General features: G+C 42.1%; 1 protein-coding gene across 1 annotated transcript in view; it reads right to left on the bottom strand.

The window, feature by feature from the left end:
- Positions 1-24,816, bottom strand: part of Itga2 (integrin subunit alpha 2) — a 93,306-nt gene that overhangs the window by 2,777 nt on the left and 65,713 nt on the right. The window contains exons 16-28 of the mRNA XM_057789903.1: positions 22,495-22,634; positions 19,548-19,699; positions 16,853-16,963; positions 16,093-16,175; positions 15,555-15,696; positions 14,320-14,412; positions 13,775-13,851; positions 13,606-13,689; positions 9,950-10,052; positions 8,571-8,681; positions 6,818-6,922; positions 4,052-4,165; positions 772-861 (exon numbers count right to left, since the gene is read on the bottom strand). Of these exons, the coding sequence (XP_057645886.1) occupies positions 772-861; positions 4,052-4,165; positions 6,818-6,922; positions 8,571-8,681; positions 9,950-10,052; positions 13,606-13,689; positions 13,775-13,851; positions 14,320-14,412; positions 15,555-15,696; positions 16,093-16,175; positions 16,853-16,963; positions 19,548-19,699; positions 22,495-22,634 (1,405 nt within the window). The remainder of the gene's footprint in view (positions 1-771; positions 862-4,051; positions 4,166-6,817; positions 6,923-8,570; positions 8,682-9,949; positions 10,053-13,605; positions 13,690-13,774; positions 13,852-14,319; positions 14,413-15,554; positions 15,697-16,092; positions 16,176-16,852; positions 16,964-19,547; positions 19,700-22,494; positions 22,635-24,816) is intronic.

The raw sequence follows: 24,816 nt of genomic DNA, 5'->3' as shown, positions 1-24,816 counted from the left end.
CGCTGGACAGAGGCCAACCGTCCAGCTGGCCTTGGGGGCAGAGTTGGGAATTGACTTCCAGCTCTTAGACAAAAGCTTGGGGAGGAAAATGCTCGGGGCTCTGCCAGCAGATTAGCTGGGCATGGAAATCCTGTTGTATCTAAAAATGGCACATGCTAACCAGAGGCTCACTGCTAAGGAAAGTCGCCTCTGCCAGCCCCAAGAACAGACCGCCTTTGTCTTCTGTGAAGGGACAGTCCTCCATAGTCCTTTCCCTTTTAAACGAGGGTTACATTTGTAGTTCTTTCGAATGGAGGGCCATGAATGGACATGTCACAGTGTCTGGTTATAAGAAGAACTTGTATAAAAAGTTTAATAAATGCCTTATTTACATACTCATTTATAATGCTCCCGATCTAATTTATGATGTAAGGTAGTATATCTTAGGTCTTATGCCTCAGATCCTTACGGTTTCTCACAGCACACGAAGGGATGCTGCTGCTTGAGGCATGAACTGTCACCATGGTGTCCCAAATATGACAGAGCCCCTTTGTACCTTTTTGGTGGATCGGTCACTTCTAGAAAGCACTTCTCAGCCTGGGGGGGCGGGACTAAGAGAAGGCAAGTGTGTCACTGGACCTTCTGAGTCCCAGCCATCCTGGTCACATCTGTCTAACCAAGCCCAGGCCTTCAGGTTTTCAGCTAGTCTTCTGGACACACAGAGATGAGAATGGCCGTTTTGTGCTTTACACAGTAGAATGCCTGTCACAGGGAGACACACAGCACACTCACCGTGACAGAGTTGTCCTCAATCACGTACAGCTGGGGGTTGTGTGTATCAATCTCTGCGGCTGCTGTCAGTTGCAGAGTCTGGAAAGTCGACTGGAACACAGAATAAAAACATTTCACCCTTGTAGCAGTAAACACAGAAAAGCCGGCCTGTTTAAGGTTGTTTAGTTCCTGGTGGAAAGTCACAAGAAGAAAACCCGGTGCTGAAGATTCATCCTTTGCATGCTTGAACTCGCTGTGAGGACTAAGCCTGCCCCAAGGTTGCCGGGCAGCCTTTGAAATCTGCACCGATTGGAGCCGACTGCCGTGAATTAAACCGAAGCCCAGGGTGGCACCCAGACACGAGCCTTGGAAACACCCTCTGACATTATTCAAATTTGAAAGTGATTCAAATAGAAGGCTTACAAGGCCTTTTTAAAAGGAAAAGCTTGTCACTGTGAGTTTTTTTTTTAAATTTAATGAAACTTGATACGTGAAAGAAAATTACACATAATACTCTTTTACCCATACCTGAACAAGTCTCATAATGGAGCAGGACACCAGCATTTGAGTTTCTTTTTCTATTGTATAAAATATTACTATCTGAAAGTGTACCGGAACTTGGCGATACACGCTGACTGCAGAAACCTTGAGCATTCTTACATGTAATATCACATTAGGAATGATTTTACATGTCCTAATCTAAGTGTCTCTATGAGATGATACTGTTTGGGATGCATGTATAAGGACATATGTGTGTGATGATGCCATAAGTAAGGATATACAGTAAGCTTATGTGTCATCAATGTTAGTGTTTGCTATACACTTTTAATTATGGGCCTTATAATTATGTATGAGAGAATTCAGATTTTACAGCTATTTTAACGGACTCTAGCTATTAGGACTCCCTTGTTATTGTTGCTAGGGCATATGATTGAACATCTTAATGAAGTAATTCGCTAGACCATATCCAGCAGCCAGCAAGAGAGAATATATTTCCAAAAAGTGAGCCATTTGTTTCCCTTCTGCTGGCCCAGTCTCTGGTTACTCTTAATTTTCTCAAGATGGAAGATTGCATCATATGTTAACCCTAAATACTGATTTTTTAAACATATGTTATAGGTGAAGCATTAAGAGTATTTACGTGGTGTGTGTGTGTGTGTGTGTGTGTGTGTGTGTGTAGAAAAGGCTCAGTGGTTAAGAGCCCTCAATGCTCTTACAGAGGACTTCAGCTCATTTCCCACCTATACTTGCCATTACAGAAGATCCAATTCCCTTTCCTGACCTCCAAGAGTCCCTGCATGCGTGTGGTGTATGTGTGTGTGTGTGTGCGCACGCGCACACACACACACATTCTTATGTTTTTCTAGTACTGACAGTAGAAATGTAAACAAAAAGTGGCAGTCAGTGAATGTAGGCAATAGCACCTGTAGCCTGTATGATGAAATAATTGTTCTTAAAATGCTTATATACCCGCCCACACAGAGCTGGCTGTTCTAACACATGCCCAGTATCCTACAGTATTAACTACACCCAGGGGAGCAGAATAGCACACTTGCTAGTGTCCACCCAGGCTTTCCTTACAAAAGGCAGCCAGTGCTATTGGGCAGCCCGAGCAATCAGTGTGTGATGAGACACTTGAGATGTTAGGCTGACATCCTTGCATCAGAAAAAGGAGTAGCAGGAGGTACCACCTAGTGAGCCCCATGCAGGAAATGAGACCTGAATCTCAAACCAGAGTGTCTACTTGGCTGTTAAAGTAGACGAAAGTAAGGCAAGGGTAAATAGTTGGCCTCGTATGGAGGAGAAAGATGTGCCGGGCTTGACAACCAGTAACTCTGGAGGGTGTAACCATTGTGAAAAAGGGTAAATTCCCCACTGCTTAAGAACTTGGCTCCCACAAAGGAAAGGCTACCTCTGAGCCCACTGAGAGTCACTTTCATAAAGGACAATGGTAAAAATATTGTAGCTTCAAGAAAACTCAAAGACTTTTCACAGAGCTGGAGCGACATTATTTTGATGTGCAGAAGTCAGTTTTCCTTCCAACTGGGCAGAGTTTGTTACAAACATATTTGCTCTTCAGATCTAAGGAGCCAGGAACCCACTGAGTCCCAAGATTGAGTACCATGATTGAGTACCAAGACTGAGTACCAGGTTCAGCAGCTGGGAGAACGGTGGCCCCTCCATCAGCACGCATCACATTTTAGGACTTAGAACTGTCCCAGAGGCTGTGAAGCCAATGCAGCTAACAGGCAAACGAAAAAGGACCGTATTTTCAAAAGAAATCCCAACCCCTCAGTCTTCCCACTTCCCCAGCTCTGTAATCTTTCCCTAAACTCCCATCACTATTTTCATATTATGTCTTTATCTTATTGCTTATGTTTTGACTTCATGGCCAAAGAATGAGGGTAATCTTTAACACAGGACTCCAACTCAGAGAATGGGGGTTATTGCTGGTTGTGACATGGTGGAAATCAAAGGGCCAGAGTTCAGTGAGATCCAGAGAAAGCCATACAGAACCCGGAGATCCTGACGAAGGTAGTTTGTCGGCGCCCAGAGTCAGCATCGGAAAAGGGCATAGCTAGCCATTCTGGCAGTCAGGTTCAAGGAAGTTGAGGTTTGCTGTATTTACATTGTTCTTGCCAGACTAACGTCCTGGCTACCCAATCCCTGTGCAAATAGTGTTATGATAGACTCTGGCCTGCCGTGCAGGGAAACAACAGTGACTATTGTTTGGGGGGTTTTCTTTTCCATGAAGGTGGAAGTAGCCTCAGACTTGTATGCTTTTCTGGGTTTACTCATCAAACTGAAGCTAACCCAGGAAAGCAGGGCATCTGCCTGTTTATTAATAAAAGGAGATGGACCCTCACGCTGGATTCATCTTTGCATAATTAGATCAATGACACACTTGGCTGGGAACTCAAGGAGAAAGATGGCATGAACATACCGAAAAGAGAAGTGTGGGCACACCACGAGGGAGACCAAGAAGACGCTGTTTCTGGCAAGGACAGCAAAGGCATCTATATAGATCATATACATGCCATGGACAGGTGTGGGCATTTAAAAGGCAGACCTCTTTATGAGTTCTCCAGATGATTCTGAGACAATGCCAGACAGGGTGAGCACTGGAAAGGGGTGTGAACTTACTACCTTGAGTACAGTTGCTCAGGCTTGTTTGGGCATTTCTGCCTGTAGGCAGGGTGCTATTTCACCAAAAAAAAAAGGGGGGGTAGTATTTTTGACAATGAAGCCACATGCTTCCTTGCTCACCCCTGACGGCCCAGTAGGTAGAGCTGAGACTTACAGCAGCGAAGGTCCTGTTCCAGACTCTGGTTGTCACATTGATAAAGTACTCCGATTTGATGTGAAGGTCTTTCAGCCAGCAGGTGATGTCACTGCAGGAGACGGTTCTGCAGTCCTTTCAGATCAGAGTCAATGGGGGGAGAGAGACAGAGAAAACGGGTGTTACAAATGCTAAAACTTTAGGAAAAGATAAAGCAGTGCTAGGCAGGACATGTGGAAACAGGCACTATCAGGGGCTTTTAGTATTTATAGTTACTATTATTTATACTAATTTATATTAGTATTTAGGTCTATTAATATTTATAGCTATATATTATTAGTATTTATACTAGTTTATATCTTCAAGGGATTTTTGATAATGAGTTTCAGAATATAAAGAGAGTTGAGATAGTTTTTCCCCAGCCATTTCCTGTCTGTATTGATAACTTCAGAGATAAGAGAAATATGTGAAAAGAAGGGTGTTGCAGAATATTTGTTCAAGCATGTAAAGATGTGTTGCCTTTTTTTAACAATATAAAGATGTGTTGCATATATTTTACGTTGCAGAATATTTGTTTAACCATGGAGTGATGCGTTGCATTTGTTTAATTATGTAAAGATGTGTCGCTTTTTTACCTTGCCTGCCTCAGGAACTCAATTTATCTAATAAAAATCTTAACAATCAATAGCGAGGGAGGAGGTGTAGGCTGAACTTCTGGGCAGGGAGAGTAAGTAGGAGGAGGAATTTGGGCTCGAGAGCAAAAGAAAAAGAGACACCAGGAAGATGCCAGGGGCCAGCTGTACAGACAAAAGGAAGCAGGAAAGTAGGGCATACAGAATGAAAGAAAGGTAAAAAGCCCTGAGGCAAAACGTAGATGAATAGAAACAGGTTAAATTAAGTTAAAAGAGCTGGTGGGACAGGCCTAAGCTAAGGTTGAGCATTCATAATTAATAATAAGTCTCCATGTCTTTATTTGGGAGCTGGTTGGTGGCCCCCAAAATTTCCAACTACAAACAGGCACAACCTGCTCTTTATTCCATTTATTTTGACTATATACAACCTGTTCAGATATACTATTTATGACCATAAAAAGGAAACAGTAACTAATTCATGTTATCTGCAATGTGCTAGGCAAGTAAATTATTGAACAGAAACAACATGTCATATAATTTAACCATTAAACTTAAGGATAATAATTAACTTCCTAGATTGGAGCTTGTCTGTAAGAGAATCCGTAGTTGTCAGGGGTTGGAGAAAGAGGGAGGTGCGCACACAGAGTACAGTAGGGCTTTAGGGTACTAAGCCATTCAATGTGCTGCCATAATTAATGGAATCAGGCAATTACACACTTTCAACTCCATAGTATGAATATTTGAAATGCCAACCGTGAGCCCTAATGTAAACTCTGGCATCGGTGATGAGATCTGTTAGTGTAGACCTGTCACGACAAATGCATCACCGTAATCATGGGGTTTTGATAGTGGAGGAAGCCGTGAATATGTGAGAACAGGAGGTGTATGGGGAGTTCCTCTACAGTCACACGCCTTTGTTATGAACTGCTTTAAGAAGTAAAGCCCTTTCCAAACAGCTGTGAGGCCTAGAGAGATAGCACAGTACTTGCAAGCAATAGGACCCGAGTTCAAGTACTCAGCATCCACCTGAGAAGCCCGACCTGGCTGTGTGTGCCTGCAGCCCCAGTGTTGGGGGAGGCAGTGCAGACACAAGCAGATCCTGAGAGTTCTCTGGCAGTATAGCCTTGGCAAAATGGTGACCGTCCAATGTAGCGAGAGACCTGTCTCAAGGTAATATGAGACAATCGAGGAGTGCTCCGGCCTCATACTCCTGTGCATGTACCGTACAGCCACAGAGAGACAGACAGACAGACAGACACACACACACAACACCATGTGCGTATACACACGTACTCCATACCATATACACAGGTATACACACGCTGTACTATACATACAGATGTGCACATTGTCCACACACACTCATACCGTGCTCCCCCAAAATACATTGTACACTCTTCCTATCTCTCCCACACATGCACATGCACACAGACACACAAACACAGACACACAGAATCAAAAATCAACAAACAACAAGACAAAACAAAACCCTGAAAACCCAAAAGCACAGTCTATAACATCGGCTTATGCATGCCCAAAAAATAACAACATGGCTTATTTGTGTAATAACTTACAAATACATGAACATATTAATACATATAGAAAAAAGTTCTGTTTCAGCCTTTTCTGTTTAGTCCATCCATCACAATATAAAGAAAGCCAGGACAACTTCAATATCACTGATGGGGAATTGTCACGGCTTGTCTTGTTTACTTGCCTGATGACTGAGTCTGTGCCAAGAGCCATGCCATGCTAGCTGCTAAACTAACCCCTTCCTCCAAGAACAGGGCAGAGCTGGGGAACAGACAGCAAGCACATGGAGTTCCTTTTTAAAAGTTAGCAGACGAAGTGGGCTCCATGTGCCGTTTTCAAACCTGATTGCCTCTGTTGACTCTCTTCCCCTACTCACCATCCCCGACCCTCCACACCCTCCACCTGCAATAGCCCCCTTTTCACTTCCAGATCCCATCACACATGTCCTGTTGATGCTGCGAATTGTCAGCCTAAACTTAAAAACATGTTTCCGTATCCTAATCCACGTTCGACACCAAAGGCAAAAGAACACTGCTGGCATAAAACAAGAGACCGGGATCCAGGTGCAGCAAGTAACAGACTACTTAAGGCAGGTTCAGCAGGAACATTGACCTCGCCTCACCAGTTCTTTCGTATGCCGGAAGTTCTCACTCTTGACAGTGACAGGAGAGGACGCTTGTCCTAGCTTTAGTGGATTTATATCTGCTGCACAGCTGATGTCACCGGCCTATAAGAAGAAGACCATGTCAGACTTGGAAAGCAAAATGGTGGACGCTATTCCTTCCAGCCTGCCAGGAAATCCTGCCATCATGTGACATATGGGAGGGGTCCTTGGCTCCTTTCTCAGGGGCTCAGTGGCCAAATACTTTGTGCTCTGGTAAAGCCTGCAGTATTTCAGTCAGCTGATGTGACCTGATGAGGCAGGCCAGCTTCTCATAGCCTGTCACGATTTCAGTGTGGTTTGTTCCTCAAAGTTCACACCTTGGAAGTGTGGTCTGCAAGTTGGCAGTGTGGAGAGAACAGGGGACTTTTAGAGTTGGGATACTGTAGAACAGCTACAGGCCAATTGGAAGGATGTCCTAAAAGAGGGAGTTCAGAATTGTAGGCCCCCTCAAGTTTCCTACTTGGCAATGTACTTCCATTAGCCCCTTCTCTTTCTTATACCGACGATCATGAGACCCTCACCAGAGATGAAATGATGCCGGCATCATATCACCAAATCACAAGAACTGGGGGTTAAATAAGCCTTTGTGTTTGTAAAGTTAACCTAACGCCAGGCATTTTATTGTAGCAATGCGTGAGTTGCTATGACATGAGATCAAGGGGCTGGTCCTACAGATCCAAAGCTGCAGGATCTTCACAACATGGGGAAACAGCAGGATATCCGAGAGGCGTCCCAGTGAGGGACCAGCATTGGTAGTGTAGCAGACACCAGAGGCCTTGAACCAGACCAGTGACTCTGCAATGAATTCTTCCACGTAAAGATATGAGGACAAAGTGTTCTTGCGTGACTCACTGTGTCACACCACAGCTTCCATGATGAGATTTTTCCTTTTTTCATCTTATTTTTTTTGGGGGGGCGGGGGATTACAAGGGCAGAGGTTGGACACAAAGGGACGGGAAATGAAAAGGATGGAGATGCATGATGTGAAAGACACAAATAATAATTTTAAAAAATGGTTCTTTTTGTTCTCTTAAAGAATATAGTAAAACAAACACACTGTGATTCAATTCAAGGCTTTTTCCTCTGGTATATTTTAGGAGTTTAATTTCTTGAAATATGCTATGTATATTATAGAAATACCACTACAAGACCAGCTAAGTGCTCAACTAAAGGAGAGCCACTGTTAAGATGTTTGGTTATGGCAGGCACTACCTCTTGGTGCAGGCAGCATAGAAGAACCCGTGTCTGTAGCTTTCAAAGGGAAACGCCAGAGTTCTGGCCTTATCTTCAGATTCTGATTTCATTGCTTTGATGTTTCTCCTTAAAAGGTAACTGGGGACTGAAGTGAATAGCCAGGGCTGAGTCCTACTGGGTGAAAGTCCCAGCCAGCTGCCTGGGGACCAGCAGATCTCTAGACCTACTGTGTGCCCACAGTAGATGGAACCTCTCACTTCCCAGTACTCTCTCCTAACAGGGTTCTGATCAAGACAAGTCCTCTCCTACCCAGAACACAGATACTTAGGATAATTTCAGTCACGAGGATGCTCATTTTCTTTGGACAGTGATCTGCTTATACCCTGAAGTCTGATTCTGGTTTGTTGGGATCTGGGATGCATAGTGTTCCTTTCGCTTTTCGGCTTTTAGGTGCAGACACAACCACCCTTTAATCGTGGGTTGTTTCTGTCTGTGTGGCCAGCTGTGTTCTCCTTACCTCTTCTGTTTGCACTCCGGTCAGATACAGGAGCGGGTTCTTCGCCTTGGTGTACTGGGGAATGTGAATGGTGACTGAGGCCATGCTTACTGGAGAGCTTCCTGTCGTTACCTATGTAGAGAGTAACAGGTGAAGCAGATGCTGCCAGGAAAACCACCCCGATGCTAGAAGAGGGATGCAGAGTAGCAGTGTGGCATGGGCAAGGAACGGACCCTCTCTAAAGATAAAGTTTACCTAAAAATTAAAGAGCATCAAAATTTCAGCGGCCATGTGCTCCCCTGCTCTGTTCTCACTGAGAGGGGCTATGTTGCTAGAGGTAACATGTGTTACAATGGCTGATACTTGCACTCTTAATATTGCTGTTGTTGTTTACTATGAATTGTTTAAAAATCCTATAAAGCATGTGGTTACCATCCTCATTTTCTGAAACTCAAAATCTGGATAACAAATCGAGATTCTCTTCATTAAAGACGCGAGACTAAACTGTAGAGCGGGGGTGCACATGATGGACAAATGGAAATGCGTGGAGCCCGAATGGCATTGGCTCCAGGAGGCAGGTGCATTCCTACTGACTTTCCTAAGTCTCCGTGGCATTCTTTTCTAAGTTAGCTATTGTTTTATAACTCTCTCTCTCTCTCTCTCTCTCTCTCTCTCTCTCTCTCTCTCTCTCCCTCAGTCATACTCTGGGGCCCAGACTGGCCTTAAACTTACAACGCTCTCACCTCAGCTTCCCAAGTTCGGGATTACAGGTGTCTTTCTTTGAATTTCTCTATATAACTGATGCCAATCTTTAGAATAATAGCTACTTATTTGTAGATACTTACAGTTATATTGCACTGAATTGGATCAGAGCATTTTAGATACTTTTAGCATTACTGTCCAAAAGCCCTGTTTGTACCACGTACAAATGATGAGCTTTTCAAACAGGATTGGTCTCCAAGCATAAAGTAGTGTAAAAGACACTCACCCACTGTAATGCCATTCTAGCAACGCCTTGCTGGTTAATCCTGAATATTTGCTTTGAAAATATATTATCTCTTCTTTACCGAGGACACACAACTAAGCATGAGTTCTTCTGTTTATTTGTCATCTACCACAATGTTCTCAAAGTGTGACACCCAAACCAGCGGCATCTGCAGCATTGCCCGTAGGCTTGTCGGAGCTGCACACTGCCAAGCTCACTGCAGACCTTCTGAGTCAGCAGCTTAGGGATGAAGCTTAGCTGCGTCTGCTGTAACACGCTCTCCTGTTGTTACTGCACACTCAAGATCGGCAGCCACGGGTGCATTGGAATTTTGGGTTACTTCCTTTTCATTATCTATGTCTTTATTTCATCCCTCCTCCTCCTGGATTGTCATCTTTATGACAAGCTTACCAACCTTGAGGGAGAAGATGAATTTTGGACCAATATCTTCAACACTGTTTATGACAGAAGGAGCATTCTCATCCGAAGAGATTTCATAAAAATTTATATTGGTGGATCTGTTGGGTGACATTGGTAAAACCAATTATTTTTGTTTTGCTGTTGCTCTTGAAGCATTATATTTACTTTACTTAAGTATCTTGTAGCTTGGAATATCATCAAAATGGTTCACTTTTACTTAGTTACTTATTCTACTTTTTAAGCTTCCACTTTGAATTTGAGAATCTGTCTTTCTGCTTGAAAGGGAGTGTAGTAATGGCAACGCTACCTACCACTGATGTTCTTTGTATGCACATACACATGCACACATGCACACACACATGTACACACACAGGCACATATATAAATCTTAAGCCCCATAAATATTTGGACTTTTTAATTATTATAATTATAATACAAAAGTTAAAAATGTACCACATGTGAATGAATGTTAGATTCCACAGTCCAATGCACTTTTCTGAGATTAAAACAACTCCCCTTCAAATCATACCCCTTCACTATCTTTCTGAGCAGAGCCTACGGGTTTATCATTTGTCAAGTTTCTAACATAGGCATGAAAGTATCGCTTTAGAACTGACAGTTGCATTGGTCTCCAGACCTCTGTTACATTGGCAAGGATGTTGGAAATGTGGACACTCCAGCTTTGGTGGTTGCATTGGCTCTGTAAGTCAAGATTTTTTTTTTCACTTGCTGTGTGTAGTGCAATGATGGGAACCAGCTATTAGCTCCTGCAGTATTCATTAATCATGCCTCTCCAACAGGGCGTGCATTTGTTTTACTAATCTTTCTCTAGTGTTCGACCAACTCAAATAGTTGGCAGTGAATTGGGAGTTCATTTAATTTGTTTCCATCATTGCAAAAGCACTCTTAAAATCCAAAGATTTTATTATGAGATCTTGACCACAAGATTTAGGATTCCTGATTAATGCCTACAAGCATATAGTGCTTAACCAGAGGAGTCCCCAGGAAACTGTGTAGATGTAGGTGAAACTGGAGGCCTTCCATTTTTTCACTTATTGCTGGTGCTTTGAGGCACCAGTCCAACCAGGGCAGCTTCTGTGCATTGTGTGGAGTGAGAAGGACCTGATAGCTAGGGTAGGATTCTGAGAAGTGTGACGCTTATCTCTCTATACATCCCAGGGGAGGGTTTATCTAAATTATAGGATGTTCAGTTCATTTACCAGAAGAATGGACTACACATTTTCTGAGACAGAATGTTTTCTATCCTCAGGCACTCTGTCTCTTTCTGTCTTATCTTTCTGTACCCCCCTCTCTCTCCTTTTCTTCCTATCTCTCTCTCTCTTTGTCTGCCCCGTCTCTCTGTCTTTTAAGAAAGTTCTTCCAAAATTTCAAAAGGAAAATCTGTTATGTGGGAGTTGAATATATGTGGTAGTTGTCAAGGTTTTATGTGTCTGAGGGGAAACAATGGTGTGTCAGGCTTGTATGGAAAATGGGAAAACTGACTAGGAATTGAAATAGAAAACTCGGCTACGTGTGCATGAGTTAATTCTCTTTGCCTTCCAGATGTTTATGTGAGCCCCTAAACACAGCCAACTCCTAAATTGATTGATAGGGTCTGCTTTTTATATTTTAAGGAGATCTAACACTTTTTTACTTTTTACGTAAGTTTCCTTTAGAGTACTTAAGGGTTACAGCAGCAGCAATCTACATCCAGGAGGATCCTGTTAAAAATAATTCTATATACATTTATTACACACATAGAACATGATGGCATAGTATACAGTATTAAAGTGGCTACCAAGGGACATGATGAGTAGGTGGAACTTTTCTCAAATGTTTACAAAATGTTAAAGCCTTTCTTCAGTATTGTTTCTGATGGTTACACAAACAAAATGTGAAATAACTTAGTATCTCACGACTGCTGGGGTGGCTGTATGAATTATGATTCATCCAGAAATAGAATAAATTAGATATGTATGTCCTTCTATGAAAACCACATAAAGATATGAAAGAATGTTTTAGTATCTCCCCTTTCGTAGGTAAATTGTTGATGTGTGTGTGTGTGTGTGTGTATGTTTCTAACCTTGCACATAAAATAACTGTTTGAACTGAAGATATTCCAAAACAGTCTTCTTAGTCATTTGTGGGGACTGTCATCAAAGTGTTGAAGAATGATAATCTCACTTTTCATTTTGTGTCTTATTATGATGTTTGCATTTTCCAAATACATTCATGTAATTCTTTAAAAAAGAGAATCATGTGGGGGAACCACCTGATTGTAGGATCAGGAGTCATGTCTTTAAAATTCTCCATAAAATTTTTTTTACCATATACCTTAATATTTTAAGACATAGACTCTAATACTAGAATGCATTAGAATAAAAAATTACAATCACATAAAATACATGGCTAAGATGTTAGTAAAAGTAAAGTCCTATTTTAATCCCATATTTATTCCATGTGAACATTCCAGAAAAAAATAGACTCTCACTAAATGGGTCTAAGAAAATACAGAATTGTTTGCATTAGAAGGAGAACGTTCAGGTGATGTGGCAATACACATCACCATAGCTTTGTCACCAATTACTTATTTTATCTAAGAGAGATTTTTTTTGAAACTTGAGCTACTGATACACTTATCAGGCTGGATAACTTGGGCTATGCATCGTTTCTGTGGGTGCCTTTGAGACTCACTGGATACAGACGTGTTCTTTTTCTCTTTGCTTATATGTCTCAAGCTTCAAACAGGGTAGCATGAGTTCCTAGTCAGTTTTGTTTTGTGATTTATTGATCAGCTGTGTGCTCCAAACTTTTATGGGCAAGACTGCTAAGGCAGGAGTTAGAGAATGTGGTTGCCCATATACTTGCTGGGAAATGTTTTCAGAGGTCTTAGTTCAGAGAGTGAGTTTATTCTATAACACCTGTAGGGTTTGTGTGTTACCCATTTCCCAAGACACCTGCCTTTTGGGACAATTCAAGCTAACTGGTGTTGGCTGGTAACATTTTAACCACTGTCCTCAGCTTGACCTGCCTTGGAAGGCAGAAAAGGAAATAGGAAAGAAAAAGGAATAAAGCCTGGCTTCATAGGTGACTTCTTTCGGAAAATCCCTCATTTCCTCCTGATTGGAAGAAAACCATCAGCAGTCACGTCTGGGGTTTTCCATAAAGAAGCTAGTCTTGGTGTAGTTTCCGTATCGGCTTATTGAGCCCAAGACTCCATTTCTTACTTGTTGTGCCCCTTCAATGTCCAAAACCTGATGCTGGGGACTTCCATAGCCAAGAACAGGTACCTTATTAACATCCAGTACCATACAATGAAGGGAGCAGTGAGAAGTGTTGGTATCTCTCATGGTATCCAAGAGTCTGTTTCAGCATCTTGGAATAAATTACAGGTACCTTCCCACCTTCAGGGCCGTTGACCCATGACATGGGATGGGAACCTTTCTCCTCTGGTGCTGTTCTGAGTCAGTAAACCTAAAAAGTTCATGTGTTCCTAGGCATCAGTTTGTCTGCATATTTCTAATCTAGTTGACAAGTAGGCACTAAATTCATGCGCTAAGACTGAGCCAGTTGTGGACTGTAGTCATGAGTTGAATGATCTATGTACCAGGGTGTAAAAAGCTACCCGCCCGTCTAGCAGACTTCACCTACCGGGTTATGTGAAGTTCGGCATCATACAGAAGAGGGATCTTGAGACTGACCAAATTGTCTGCTTCGTTTGCTTCTTGGCTCTCACTATCAAAACAAGTATTAGAAATTACTTAAAAAGAAATTTTATAAAATTTCTTGGGCGTAAGTTTATGATTGCCCTATGTCTTACCTGAAGGCCTGGAAATGGATGGTTGCCTGATTCTGGAGGTTTTGAAGGTTGAAGTCGAAGTTGATGGTAAAAGTCACCTAAATGTGACATTAAAATTCATCATCTGTGATGTTTTAGACCAGGACAAAAGTTCCCCAGCCAAGTGTGACTCTGAATTTCATGTGTTAAAATTTTAAGTTCGTAGACCACTTGTGTCCCCCTTGCTCACCTGAGAGCAGAGGTTGACTCCTATCAGATGTTCAGGCCATCCGGCTACATTTGTCGGATGGTCAGGCTTGTGGTGATCTGATATTCACTTACAGCACTGCGACCAATGTTGGACAACACAGTCACACAAAAGAGCATTGCATATTGTATGTGCGCTTGGAAGGAGGTGCATGAGGAAATGCTACTTTGGCTAATGATTTAAAGAGAATAACCCCAGTGAGGGAGCCCCTTCCATATGTGGCTGGTTGTTGAGTGATGTTTGTTAAATGATGAGGCCCGGTAAAGACAGAGAGTACCCTCAGGTGTGGAGAGCCAGGGTTAGGCGAGGCAAGCTGTACCTGCTCATCACTCTTTAAGGCAGGATATCCCACATCACAGGTAACAGATTTCTGCGATGAGCCCACCTGGCATGTTACTTCTGTTCCGTCGACCTGAAGAGGACCAAAGAAGTGAAAATTAGCTAAGTGTGTGTGTGTGTGTATACCCATATTGAAAAGTAGACAAGGACATCTTAGCAGTGATATTGGTTTCTATTCCAATAGAAACCAATTGCTCTCAAAGACTTGAATATCTTGTATTAGCCAAGTGGTTAAACATGTTGTTATTATTGCCAACTCTAAAGAGACACTCAAGAAGGTAAAGGATTAGGGAAATGTGCACTAAGATGCAAATCAACGTTTGTATTTCAGAAGCATAAATATCTTTAATATAACATTCAGAAGCCTTATATTTAGTAATACTTTTTTCATAATGTTTTGAAAATGCATATTTTTAAAAGAAAAAAAAATACACGTTTGTGTTTTAAATAACTAGCAGATTTTGCCACTTTTCCTTAATTCATTTTGTCTTTAATGTAAGGGCTGCTGTCTGGCACAGGCCATTTAAACATGAAGTCCGCACAGGCTTGGAATCTTAAATCTATAAAGTTCACATTAACTTGAAATATACAGAAACTTTTTCATATCCTTTAATCAAGCAGCCCAGTTGAAAAATAGCTTTTCCCTTTTTTTCTTATTCTCGTGTCATGGCCGGAGAACAGAGGAATCAGCAAGGGGCTCTCCTGGTTAAGTGTATTCCTGCTTTAGTGATCAGGTCAGCTCCACAGAATGCTTTTGCAGGAATGCACCATCCTGGCACCAGAAGTAGCAGCATTGCAAAGCCAGGACTACGCTGTGGGACTGGATGCCACTGAGCAAGTGCATCACATCTGTCCAGCCCAGGACAGGCGGCCTCCTCACAGCATAGAAGGCTGGAGAAGTTATGAGCTGCCACTGCCAAGGCCTGGGGTAAAGGAAAAAGTGACCCTCGCTGCAAACAGAGCCGCCCTAGATTCGGAGCCAGACTGCATTCTCAGGAGGCTTCACTAACTGGAAGCCACAAGGTAGGACTGAGCATGCCCAGGACGTGTCTGAGTTTTTCAGACAGACACAGAGAGGTTGGAGTATCCGAGACAGCGAGTGTCAGAGAGGAAGGGACGAAATCTGTGTGGGGTGGTTAGTGGGAGTGTGGGGAGGTTGGGGGCAGTAGGGATGCATATGTGTTTGTGTTGGGGAGGGATGGGTTCCTTACATACCGGCATGGAAAAAGAAGCAAAAAACAAGTTCTCGGAAAACTCCGCCTTGACGGCAGTGTTGTAGGCACTTTCCCCTCTGTTCCTCAGTGTCACTGAAACCGTTAGCCTTTTGTTCTGGTTGCTGACAATAAAGGGTTGGTTTCTGTTCAAACATGAAAAGAGAGACAGATAAAACCACTGAAGCTGAAACTACTCCACCGTCCAAAACCTTTCTTGATTCAAGAAATTCTTTGCATTTACTTGATGATTATTTAATTACAAAAGACTTTTTTCATAGTAAAATGATGCTGGCAAGTAAGCAAATGATGCCGGGCTTCATCCTTGGTGGCTTTTAATTACTGTAGGAAAGAGAAATGCTTAAAGCCAGCAGTTGGTATTTCTCACTGCTTTACTTTTAGGAGAATGGTAGGATTGAAATTCAGTTTTAAAATGCCTTAATTATACTCTGAAAACTTCCTCTGTAGAAAAACAAACCCAAAATTTTGTCTTGAATGAAGCGATGTAGCGCGCCCCGCACAGGAAGGAAGAGGGAACGTACTGAATGGCTGGCAGCTGCTGGACATCCAGGAGGAGGTCAGAGATGCAAAGTCCATCGCTGCCACATTCTTTGTAGAAAGGGATCTACAACAAACAAAAGCATCATCCTCTTGGGTTGAAAACAAAATAAAACAGAATGTATACAATATCATCCCGTTTGCCTACAGGCCAAAACCATGGGAAACCAAAGGTTTAGAAGCTTGTGTATAGTTAGCAAAATTTTAAAGAAACAAATATGGCGAAATACAAGATTCTAGATGATAGTTTGTCTGTTAGTTTTTATTTTGAGCCAGGGACTTTCTGTGTAGCTCTGGTTATCCTGCAACATGCTCTATGGATCAGACTGGCCTTGAACCCAGGGATCTGCCTGCCGCTGCCTCCTGAGTGCTGGGACGAAAGGCCTGCACCACCATGTGCACTTGTAATAGCTTGTTTATGGGGAGTTAACTTAAAATAGATATAATGGAGACAGACCGACAACTTCACAGGCATCTGAATTTTTAAGTGAGTGTTGAGCACAAGCAGTTTGGTCCGTTTCATTATTTCCTTAAGAAGCGTTTGTTGAGCACTGGCAGTGGCTTGGCACCTCTCTTGGGGCCAGAAACAGAGTGTGGAAGAAGAAATCTCTACTTTGTTGGACCAAAATGCCCGAGAGCTGTGGGCATTATTACATTTAGACTGCACCCTTAGCACCTTTAACACCACAGCAGCTACGGAAGCCGTTAGCCAACCTCGACTTGGGAAGGGCAATGCTCACTCACACTGAAGACTTTGACAGTGTCAGAATAGGCTTCAAGGGCAGGGCTAGTGCCAGGGTTTTCCAAACTGATGTCCACACGCAGATCCAAAGGGTTGACCACGTCAGAGGGCTTCTAAAGACGGGAGGAGGGCGATGATAGATTACTTAGTCATAGGAACTTAAAAACAAAGTCTGCAAATGTGATTATAATTTAAAGTGCCATCAGTTACAGAGAAGAGGCTTGTTCTGATGACCAAGGCTTCCTCTTTGGTTCCAATTCAGAAACCGAAGGCGACTCAATTACAGTGAAAATCTGAAGCAGCAGTTCTTCCTAGGATGGCAAATAATCTCATTATTCACACACGAGTAATTATAAGTATTTAGATGATATGACCTATGTCAGTGCCCAGCACTTGGGTGGTCTTGCTTCTCATTTCTAGTATCTTCTTTCTTCTTTCCATGAACACTCTAATTCTATGGGTAACTTGATCCCATATTAGACAAGGTCAGGAAAGAATGGAAGCCAAGTTTCTTCCCTGTTCCTTCTCCTCCTTCCTTCCTGTCTGGTCTCCTCACCTACCTCTCAACCTTTTGTTCTCCCCCATTCCTAGCTCCTTCTCTTTCCGTGTGGTGTGTGTGTGTGTGTGTGTGTGTGTGTGTGTGAGAGAGAGAGAGAGAGAGAGAGAGACAGTCTGTGTGTTTGTGTATACACCATGTGCAGGTGTCTTCTGCTATTACTTTTAAGATATTATTACACAGTTCTTGGGGGAGATGTTTCATATAACTTATAAATAAATTTCTCATTGGAAAGTTACTCCCAAGAAGCATGTTTCCTTCAGGAAAGATTTCCCACATCAATGTGAACTCTAACAATTATGACCTAATAGAATAGGCAATCTTTGCCACATACTCTACCATCATTTACCTAGGGCAGTGGTTCTTGATCCGTGGTTCATGACCCCCTTGGGGGTCACATATCAGATATTTACATCATGATTTATGACAGTAGCAAAATTATAGTTGAGAAGTAGTCATGGAATAATTTTAGGGTTGGGGTCAGCACAGCATGAGGAACTGTATTAAAGGGCCACATCATTAGAAAGGTTGAGAACCACTGACCCAGTATAAAGCAGTAGTAGAAACCGCTTTTGAGATTTTCAGTTTTAGGAGCTTAAAATGACTACACAACTTTTACCTGATGGGAAAGAGGTCAAAATAAAATTGGCAATGGAAAGTTAACCCGATTAGTCATTTAAGAAAACACTCTTTCAATTTTTTTAAAAAAACATTTATTTAATGAATCTATTTATTTTTTTATTCAACGTGTGTGGAGGGGTTAGCCATGTGCCCATGCACATGTGTGTGTGGTGTATGTGCACATATGTGTGAAAGCCAGAGGAGGACATCAGATCCTCTCCTTCATCATTGTCTCTAGATGACCTCGGAGTTAGGCTGGCAGCCAGCAAGCCCCGGACACTGTCTTGGCTCTGATGCTCCCAGCCCCAGGGTTATAGACACTCATAGAGCCAAACATGGCATTTTTACATAAGTGCTGGAGTCTTTAATTCAGGTCCCGGTGCTTATGCAGCAAGTGTCCTTACCAGCTCAGCCATCTCTCTAGTCCCCAGTGCTTGCTTTCTTTAACAATCTTTTAGCCAATTTAGTTGCACACCCTAATAAAATGTAATGTCCCTAACACATATAAAGTCAGAATATGACCATAAGTATTAGCATAACAGAAATGTGTTTCTTTTTTTTTCTTCGAAGTATTGACATTTTATTTTTTTATTGTTAGTGGAGTATAAAGGCAAAGCTACAAGTTATACCCATGCTAAAGAGCCTTGCCTGTAACCAAAAATTGACAACCTATGAGAAATAAGTTGAATAGTAAGGAAAAAGAAAAAATAGAAATGATAAAAGGTTCCTCTCAGATCTGACCTTTAAGACAGAAGATAGAAAATATCATGATTCAGCATGCAGAGAGATGTTTTAATAAAATCTCAGCAAAAGAAATGGTATGATAGTTAAAAAATACTATACATGTGAACTGCTTGAACTAAAGAGAATTTTCAGCAAGAAACGAGTCTCTTATAACCTGAATAGTGAGCCTGTGGTTATAGAGGCATATAAGCTAACATGGGGAGACAAAAAAGTAAAGAAACTGAATAATATAAATATTAACTATGTATCTCCCTTAGACAAAGGTTGCTTAATTGTATATAACAAAATTAAAAGTCTAAAGTATAGGCTCACATGAGCAACTGAAGGTGCTTGCTGTTTGCCAACTGTGGTTCCTATGAATATCATGGGCTGGAAGACAATAGAAGGCAAAAGGGCATTTCTGGAGAAATTGTATTTGTGAGAAGCTGTGTTATGCCCAGTTTACAGATCTGATAGAATTGTTTTTACAAGAGGTAAGAGAGAACAGACATCAGCAGGGACCTTGAACCAAAGACTTCCAGGCTTTGATACCATGGTAGTATTGCACAAATTCTATTTTATCTTAATAAAAACCCAGAGTCAGCTACCAGGGGTGAAGGCTGAAGGATCAGAGAAGCAAAGCAGTCAGCCACTAAAGATTTCTTTTTTTTTTTCTTGTCCAAAGAGCTAGACAAGAAATGTAGCCATCTTCTAATGTATAACTCCCATTTGAAACTTCCTGGATTCATTAGTTGCTTGGAAGAAAGAGGTGGAGAGAGGTAACCCTGAGGTCTCACCTGTATGCTAATGTCATATTCAGAACAGCTCTGTGCTTGGGATACAACCATATTCTTCTGCAGGAATCGTTCACTGTTTTCTCTAAATACCCCCCTGGAGGTCACTCTGGATGAATATCCGTCTGCATCAAGTGTCATGTTATACAGGATGGCTATGATAAAATCACAAAGAAATACGTCAAGTGAGTGCTGAAGACAAAAACAGCCTTGCTTTATTGGACAAAGCCTGATATTGAGAAATTGCAGAGACGGCAAGGCATTTGTAGTCTCGTGATTCGGTCTACGTGAATACAGAGCAAAAACAAAAACGAGCCGAGAAATGCAGCTTGCAGCAACGGAAAGCAACAACAGTTGCACTTGCCCCCGGAAATCTATTGGATAAATCTGGAAAACGGATCCCTTTCCTGTGTTTTAGCTTCATCTACCATAGCATGGGGCACACACGGGGAAGAAGCTTTTGTTACGGAATGCCTCCAGTTGAACACACCCTCATATGCTACCCACTCTCCAGTAAACCCGGACGCTGGATAGCCTGCTGCTACTATTGAGAGAGCAAGCGCAATGAAATGAGGCAGAATAATTGGTATGGGTTCACCCAGCTGAGACACTTCAGAGCTAAGATCTGAGTAATTTTGAAATGGAAGTTCATGTTCTTTCTACTCCCACGCCATTGCAGGGACTAACTGTTATTGTAAGAAGTAACTGTGATCACATAAAAGAGCGGACACAGTGTCTGATGTGTTCTACTAGATGCTTGCATGGAGAAAGACATGCAACATGGCTGGTCCAAGGTTTGAGCCAGATATTCTTAGCCTGAACAGTAATCCTACAGTGCATGGCCTCCTGCACTTTGAGCACTTCTCCTACCCTCTTTGGTTCGCTGTTTCTCTGGCAATTAGAAATTATTAATATCAACTCAGGAAGGTGGAAATGAAAAACAGCTGTGTGATGAAAAATGATGACTGTAACCAAAGTCTAAATAGTCAGACCAGCGTCCTTTAAGAAAGTCCATGGGCCACACGCCAGAATTTCAGCTGCTTACAGAAGCTGTCTTGTTTAGAATTACTTTATCAGATTTATTCAATTTTTTAAAGTTGAGTGTACTTCTTAAGACAATATATCTATATTACCTTTAATATCCCCACTAAAGAAACTTGAGGAATTTTTGTGCTTCAGTGACTTAAAGAGATAAATAAAGATGTTGAAATATGAAAGAATTGAATGGGCAGACTAAAAGTAAATGCTAAAAAATATGAAAATGAAAAACTAATAACAGGGTCTAGGTAACTGTCAAAAGGACAAAGTTAGCACACTTTGGGTACTTTTTCTTTAAAAAGTAGCTTGATAAAAATAAATATGTAGTTTCATAGGTCATGCAGTTTTGTTTTGTTTTTTGTTTGTTTGTTTGTTTGTTTGTTTGTTTTTTGATTTTTCGAGACAGGGTTTCTCTGTAGCTTTTGGTTCCTGTCCTGGAACTAGCTCTTGTAGACCAGGCTGGCCTCAAACTCACAGAGATCCGCCTGCCTCTGCCTCCCGAGTGCTGGGATTAAAGGCGTGCGCCACCACCGCCCGGCAGGTCATGCAGTTTTAAAGATGGGATTTTGTTCTTGTGCACGGTTATTGTCAAACAACAGACTGAAAAATTATGACCGGCTTGTCAGTGTAGACCTGAACACAGCAAGATAAAAGAGTCAAAGGTAAGGATTCCCAACGCCAAGGAAAGGCCCAAACCCTCACCAGCCAATTGGTGAGAAGGAACTTCTCTGCAGATACAGGTTTTTCAGTACGTGCCAGCAGAATATATGAAGAACATTCAAAATGTGGAAGATGCATAAGGCATATACATGCAGCCAGCCGTGTGTGTCAGAGAACACATTTTCCATTTTAATCTTTTGAGCAGCCTAAAAATGTTTATCTGGTGGCAGTTTTCAGCTTAACTGTGATGGCTACTCAGATGGATGTGTGCTCCAAGGCCGGCCTATGAGGTATGCCATTCAAAGGTGGGTCAGTGTTTGAACACCTGAGAGTCAGGGAGTCTGGAAGTTATGCCAGTTGTGAATCTTACTTTGGTTTCTCTCTTTGCTCATATATTTCTTGGTACGAATCATGACAGACTACTGACCTGACTGTTTTCAGCCTTTAAGTTAATTTACTTGCAGTTTCATTAAGTGTTGCTGGGAACTAAGAGTTCTGAAATAAAGACCCGGGGTCTGATGGAGGAGAGATTAGAATCCATAGATTAGCAAGGGAAAACAGACAGCTTTTCATGAGATGTTATTTTGCTTGCTGTCTCTGGAGGATGCTGAGATAACAGAGGTAGTTGTTTGGTTAGGAATGGCGTCAAAGAGGATGCGACACCTCACCCAGTTCCCGCAAGATGACGTGTCTCTGTAGGAGAGACAGGATGAGAATTCCTGCTGACATTTGCCCACCATCCTGCCCGTGCTTTCTCCCTCCCGATGAAACACACTGCAGACTCATATTATAGAAATGGTAAAGCTATGGGTACAGGTTGGATATTCCTTTCTCTTTTTCCTCTTCCCAGATAACAGGGATAATACTCAGTGAGCTCTTACTAAACACACCTATGTAGGCAACGGCATAGGCAGTAGGTGACTCACTCATTTAGAACTTGCCATAGCTCAATGAAATTCTTGTGTGCTGTGGATCTCCAGAAGGGATCCGTGTGTCAGAGAGACTCAGGCAGAGCCCATGATTAGGCCATAGTGATTACAGTCTTCTGTAGCAGAATGCCAGCAGCTGGAGCTGAGCAAGGATGCTTCAAACAAACCTCCCACACCTAACGAGCTACTCTTAGGTACCGAATGCATGGCAGTTTAAGCACATCCAGTAAAGATCCTAATTTCTTCTGGTCTGCAGGCCAAGACCTCTAGCTAAAGCTGCAGAGGCAAAGCCATCCCAGTCGGGCTATTTCAGGATCACTCACCCACTCGATGGTTTTGCCCAGTAGGTTTAAACGTTGCTCTGAAGCAGAGTTTGAGGGTTATCTTAGCATCCTTGTTGAGCAATGTGATTTTGTCCGGAGTGAATGAGGCTTCTATAGCCACATCAGCAATGCTTTGGGACCTGAAAGACATAAGTGGAAACACATGCACCTCTCTGCCCAGCATACCAGCATACACATGAACTTCACATAGAGGACCCAGGGTCAGTATTGTTGAATTTTTCTCTCCACTATCTTAGACCTTGAGTAGCTTTTCCTATTTGAAAGCAGAAGATGGCAGCAGGGGTAAATGGATTTTTGTTGGTAACTGGAGCCTGCAGAATATATATTTAAATAGCACTTGAACCCACACAGACTAGAAACCTGAAACTTCTTTGCAAATGAAATGTTAAGTCAGGACCCCTCTGTGTCTTCCCCCTGAGTTTGGTACCACTCTTGTTTCTTGAGATGGCAGGAGAGAGACAAGGTAGGAAGATGGAGAGGCCAGAGCTGATGAATATTGTCATGTTCTATGCCTTGTTGCCTCTGTGGTTAACGTCACCTGTCCATGATGGTGGCGACTACCATGAGGGCAGAATATGGCTGATGAGTCCATCACTGGATGTCAGAGTTTCCTGTCCTGGTGTTCCCTTTGTATACCCGAGACAGTCTTATTTGCTCCTGCAACATTGGTGTGAAGTCGAACAAATTCTAGTTCCATTTCATTAACGAAAATGGCTGAGAAACAGACCTGAAGGCTAACTACTTCACTGGGTACTTATCAGTGAGGAACAGAATCTACAGTCTGATCCCTCCCTTACTGGATTTTGAACGTCACCATAATGACCTCTGTGTACACTTTCCACTATTTATAGGGCAGCAAGCAGTGATTAGACATATCATTTTTTGGAAAAGTACCACAAAGAGACCCAGACAACATTTCTTTTTGATTTTCAGGTATCATCGGAAAGACTGTTTCAAAAGTTACTATGTATCCGTGATGTCTCTTAATATGCAGCCATGACACATCTATTAAGAAATGTAGCATGGCTTCAATTACAACCTAATGCTTAATTCAATTTTAGCATAGCTATTTGAGGGACCGAACATTCATTCTAATACAGACGACATTGATTTATGTTTTTATAAATTTACTGGACATCATTCCTAGAGTTATCCAGAAAAAGCAGTTCAGCACTTCGTAGGAATGTGACCACAGAATATTAGCTTAGCTTGACTAGTCAGCTCAGCACATTTATTTGAATCCATGTGTGTTGGCTTTTCTGAAGAATCAGATACACCTTTTAAAACAGAAGCTTGGTCACATCACTGACTCAACAATGCCACAGTATAAGTAGATACAAAGGCATCGCATGGGAAAGCCTGCCTTGAGGCTTACACAGTGTCGTTGGCTGCCAGGTATGTGCTTTGATACATTATTTTAAATGAAGCCACATAACCTCTGTAACATTCCTAGCATGCCATTCTTTAATTATTTTAACTAACTTTATTCAGTAAATGCATTTTCTGTTTCTCAGTCTTAAAGCTATTATTGGTTTTCCATATAACAGTTTCACTTGTCAAAACAATTGCACTCTACTCTTGAAAAGCACAATTCACATGTCTACAGAGTAGCATCAGACTCAGTAATCATATAATGTCCATGGACTGTGTTTCTATTCCCTATATGTCTGGACAGTAAAGCATATATTTTCAACAGAGAAAAATGAATGCATGAGTATTCTTGACTGAATAACCAATTTCTTTTCAATTCCACTATCTCACTGGATCATAGACCTAAATTTTGTGTGTATGTGTCTAGTTCTCTCTCTCTCTCTCTCTCTCTCTCTCTCTCTCTCTCTCTCTCTCTCTCTGTGTGTGTGTGTGTACGTGTGTGTGTAGGTACATGTATGTAAGGGCATATGCATCTGGATGCCAGTGGTCAATGTTGGGTGTCATTCCTCAGGTACCGTGTTGATTGAGACATGATCACTCTGCCCTGGAACTTGACAGTTAGTCAAGGCTAGCTGGCCAGTAAGCTCCGGGCATTTTCTCTGCCTCACCATTGCTGGGGTCATATGCACATGACACTAAGCCTGGCTGTTTGTTGAGACAGGGTTTTTCTGTGTGACTTTGGAGCCTGTCCTGGAACTTGCTCTGTAGACCAGGCTGGCCTTGAACTCAGAGATCCACTTGACTCTGCCTCCCTAGTGCTGGAGTTAAAGGTGTGTGCCACCACCATTTCATTATATGGCTATGGCTGGCCTGGAACGCTCTATGTAAGCCAAGCTGGCCTCAAACTCACAGAGATCCACACATCGGCCT

Source organism: Chionomys nivalis, chromosome 15 (assembly GCF_950005125.1).
Source record: "Chionomys nivalis chromosome 15, mChiNiv1.1, whole genome shotgun sequence".
NCBI lineage: Eukaryota > Metazoa > Chordata > Mammalia > Rodentia > Cricetidae > Chionomys > Chionomys nivalis.
This window is presented reverse-complemented; position numbering and strand designations above follow the sequence as displayed.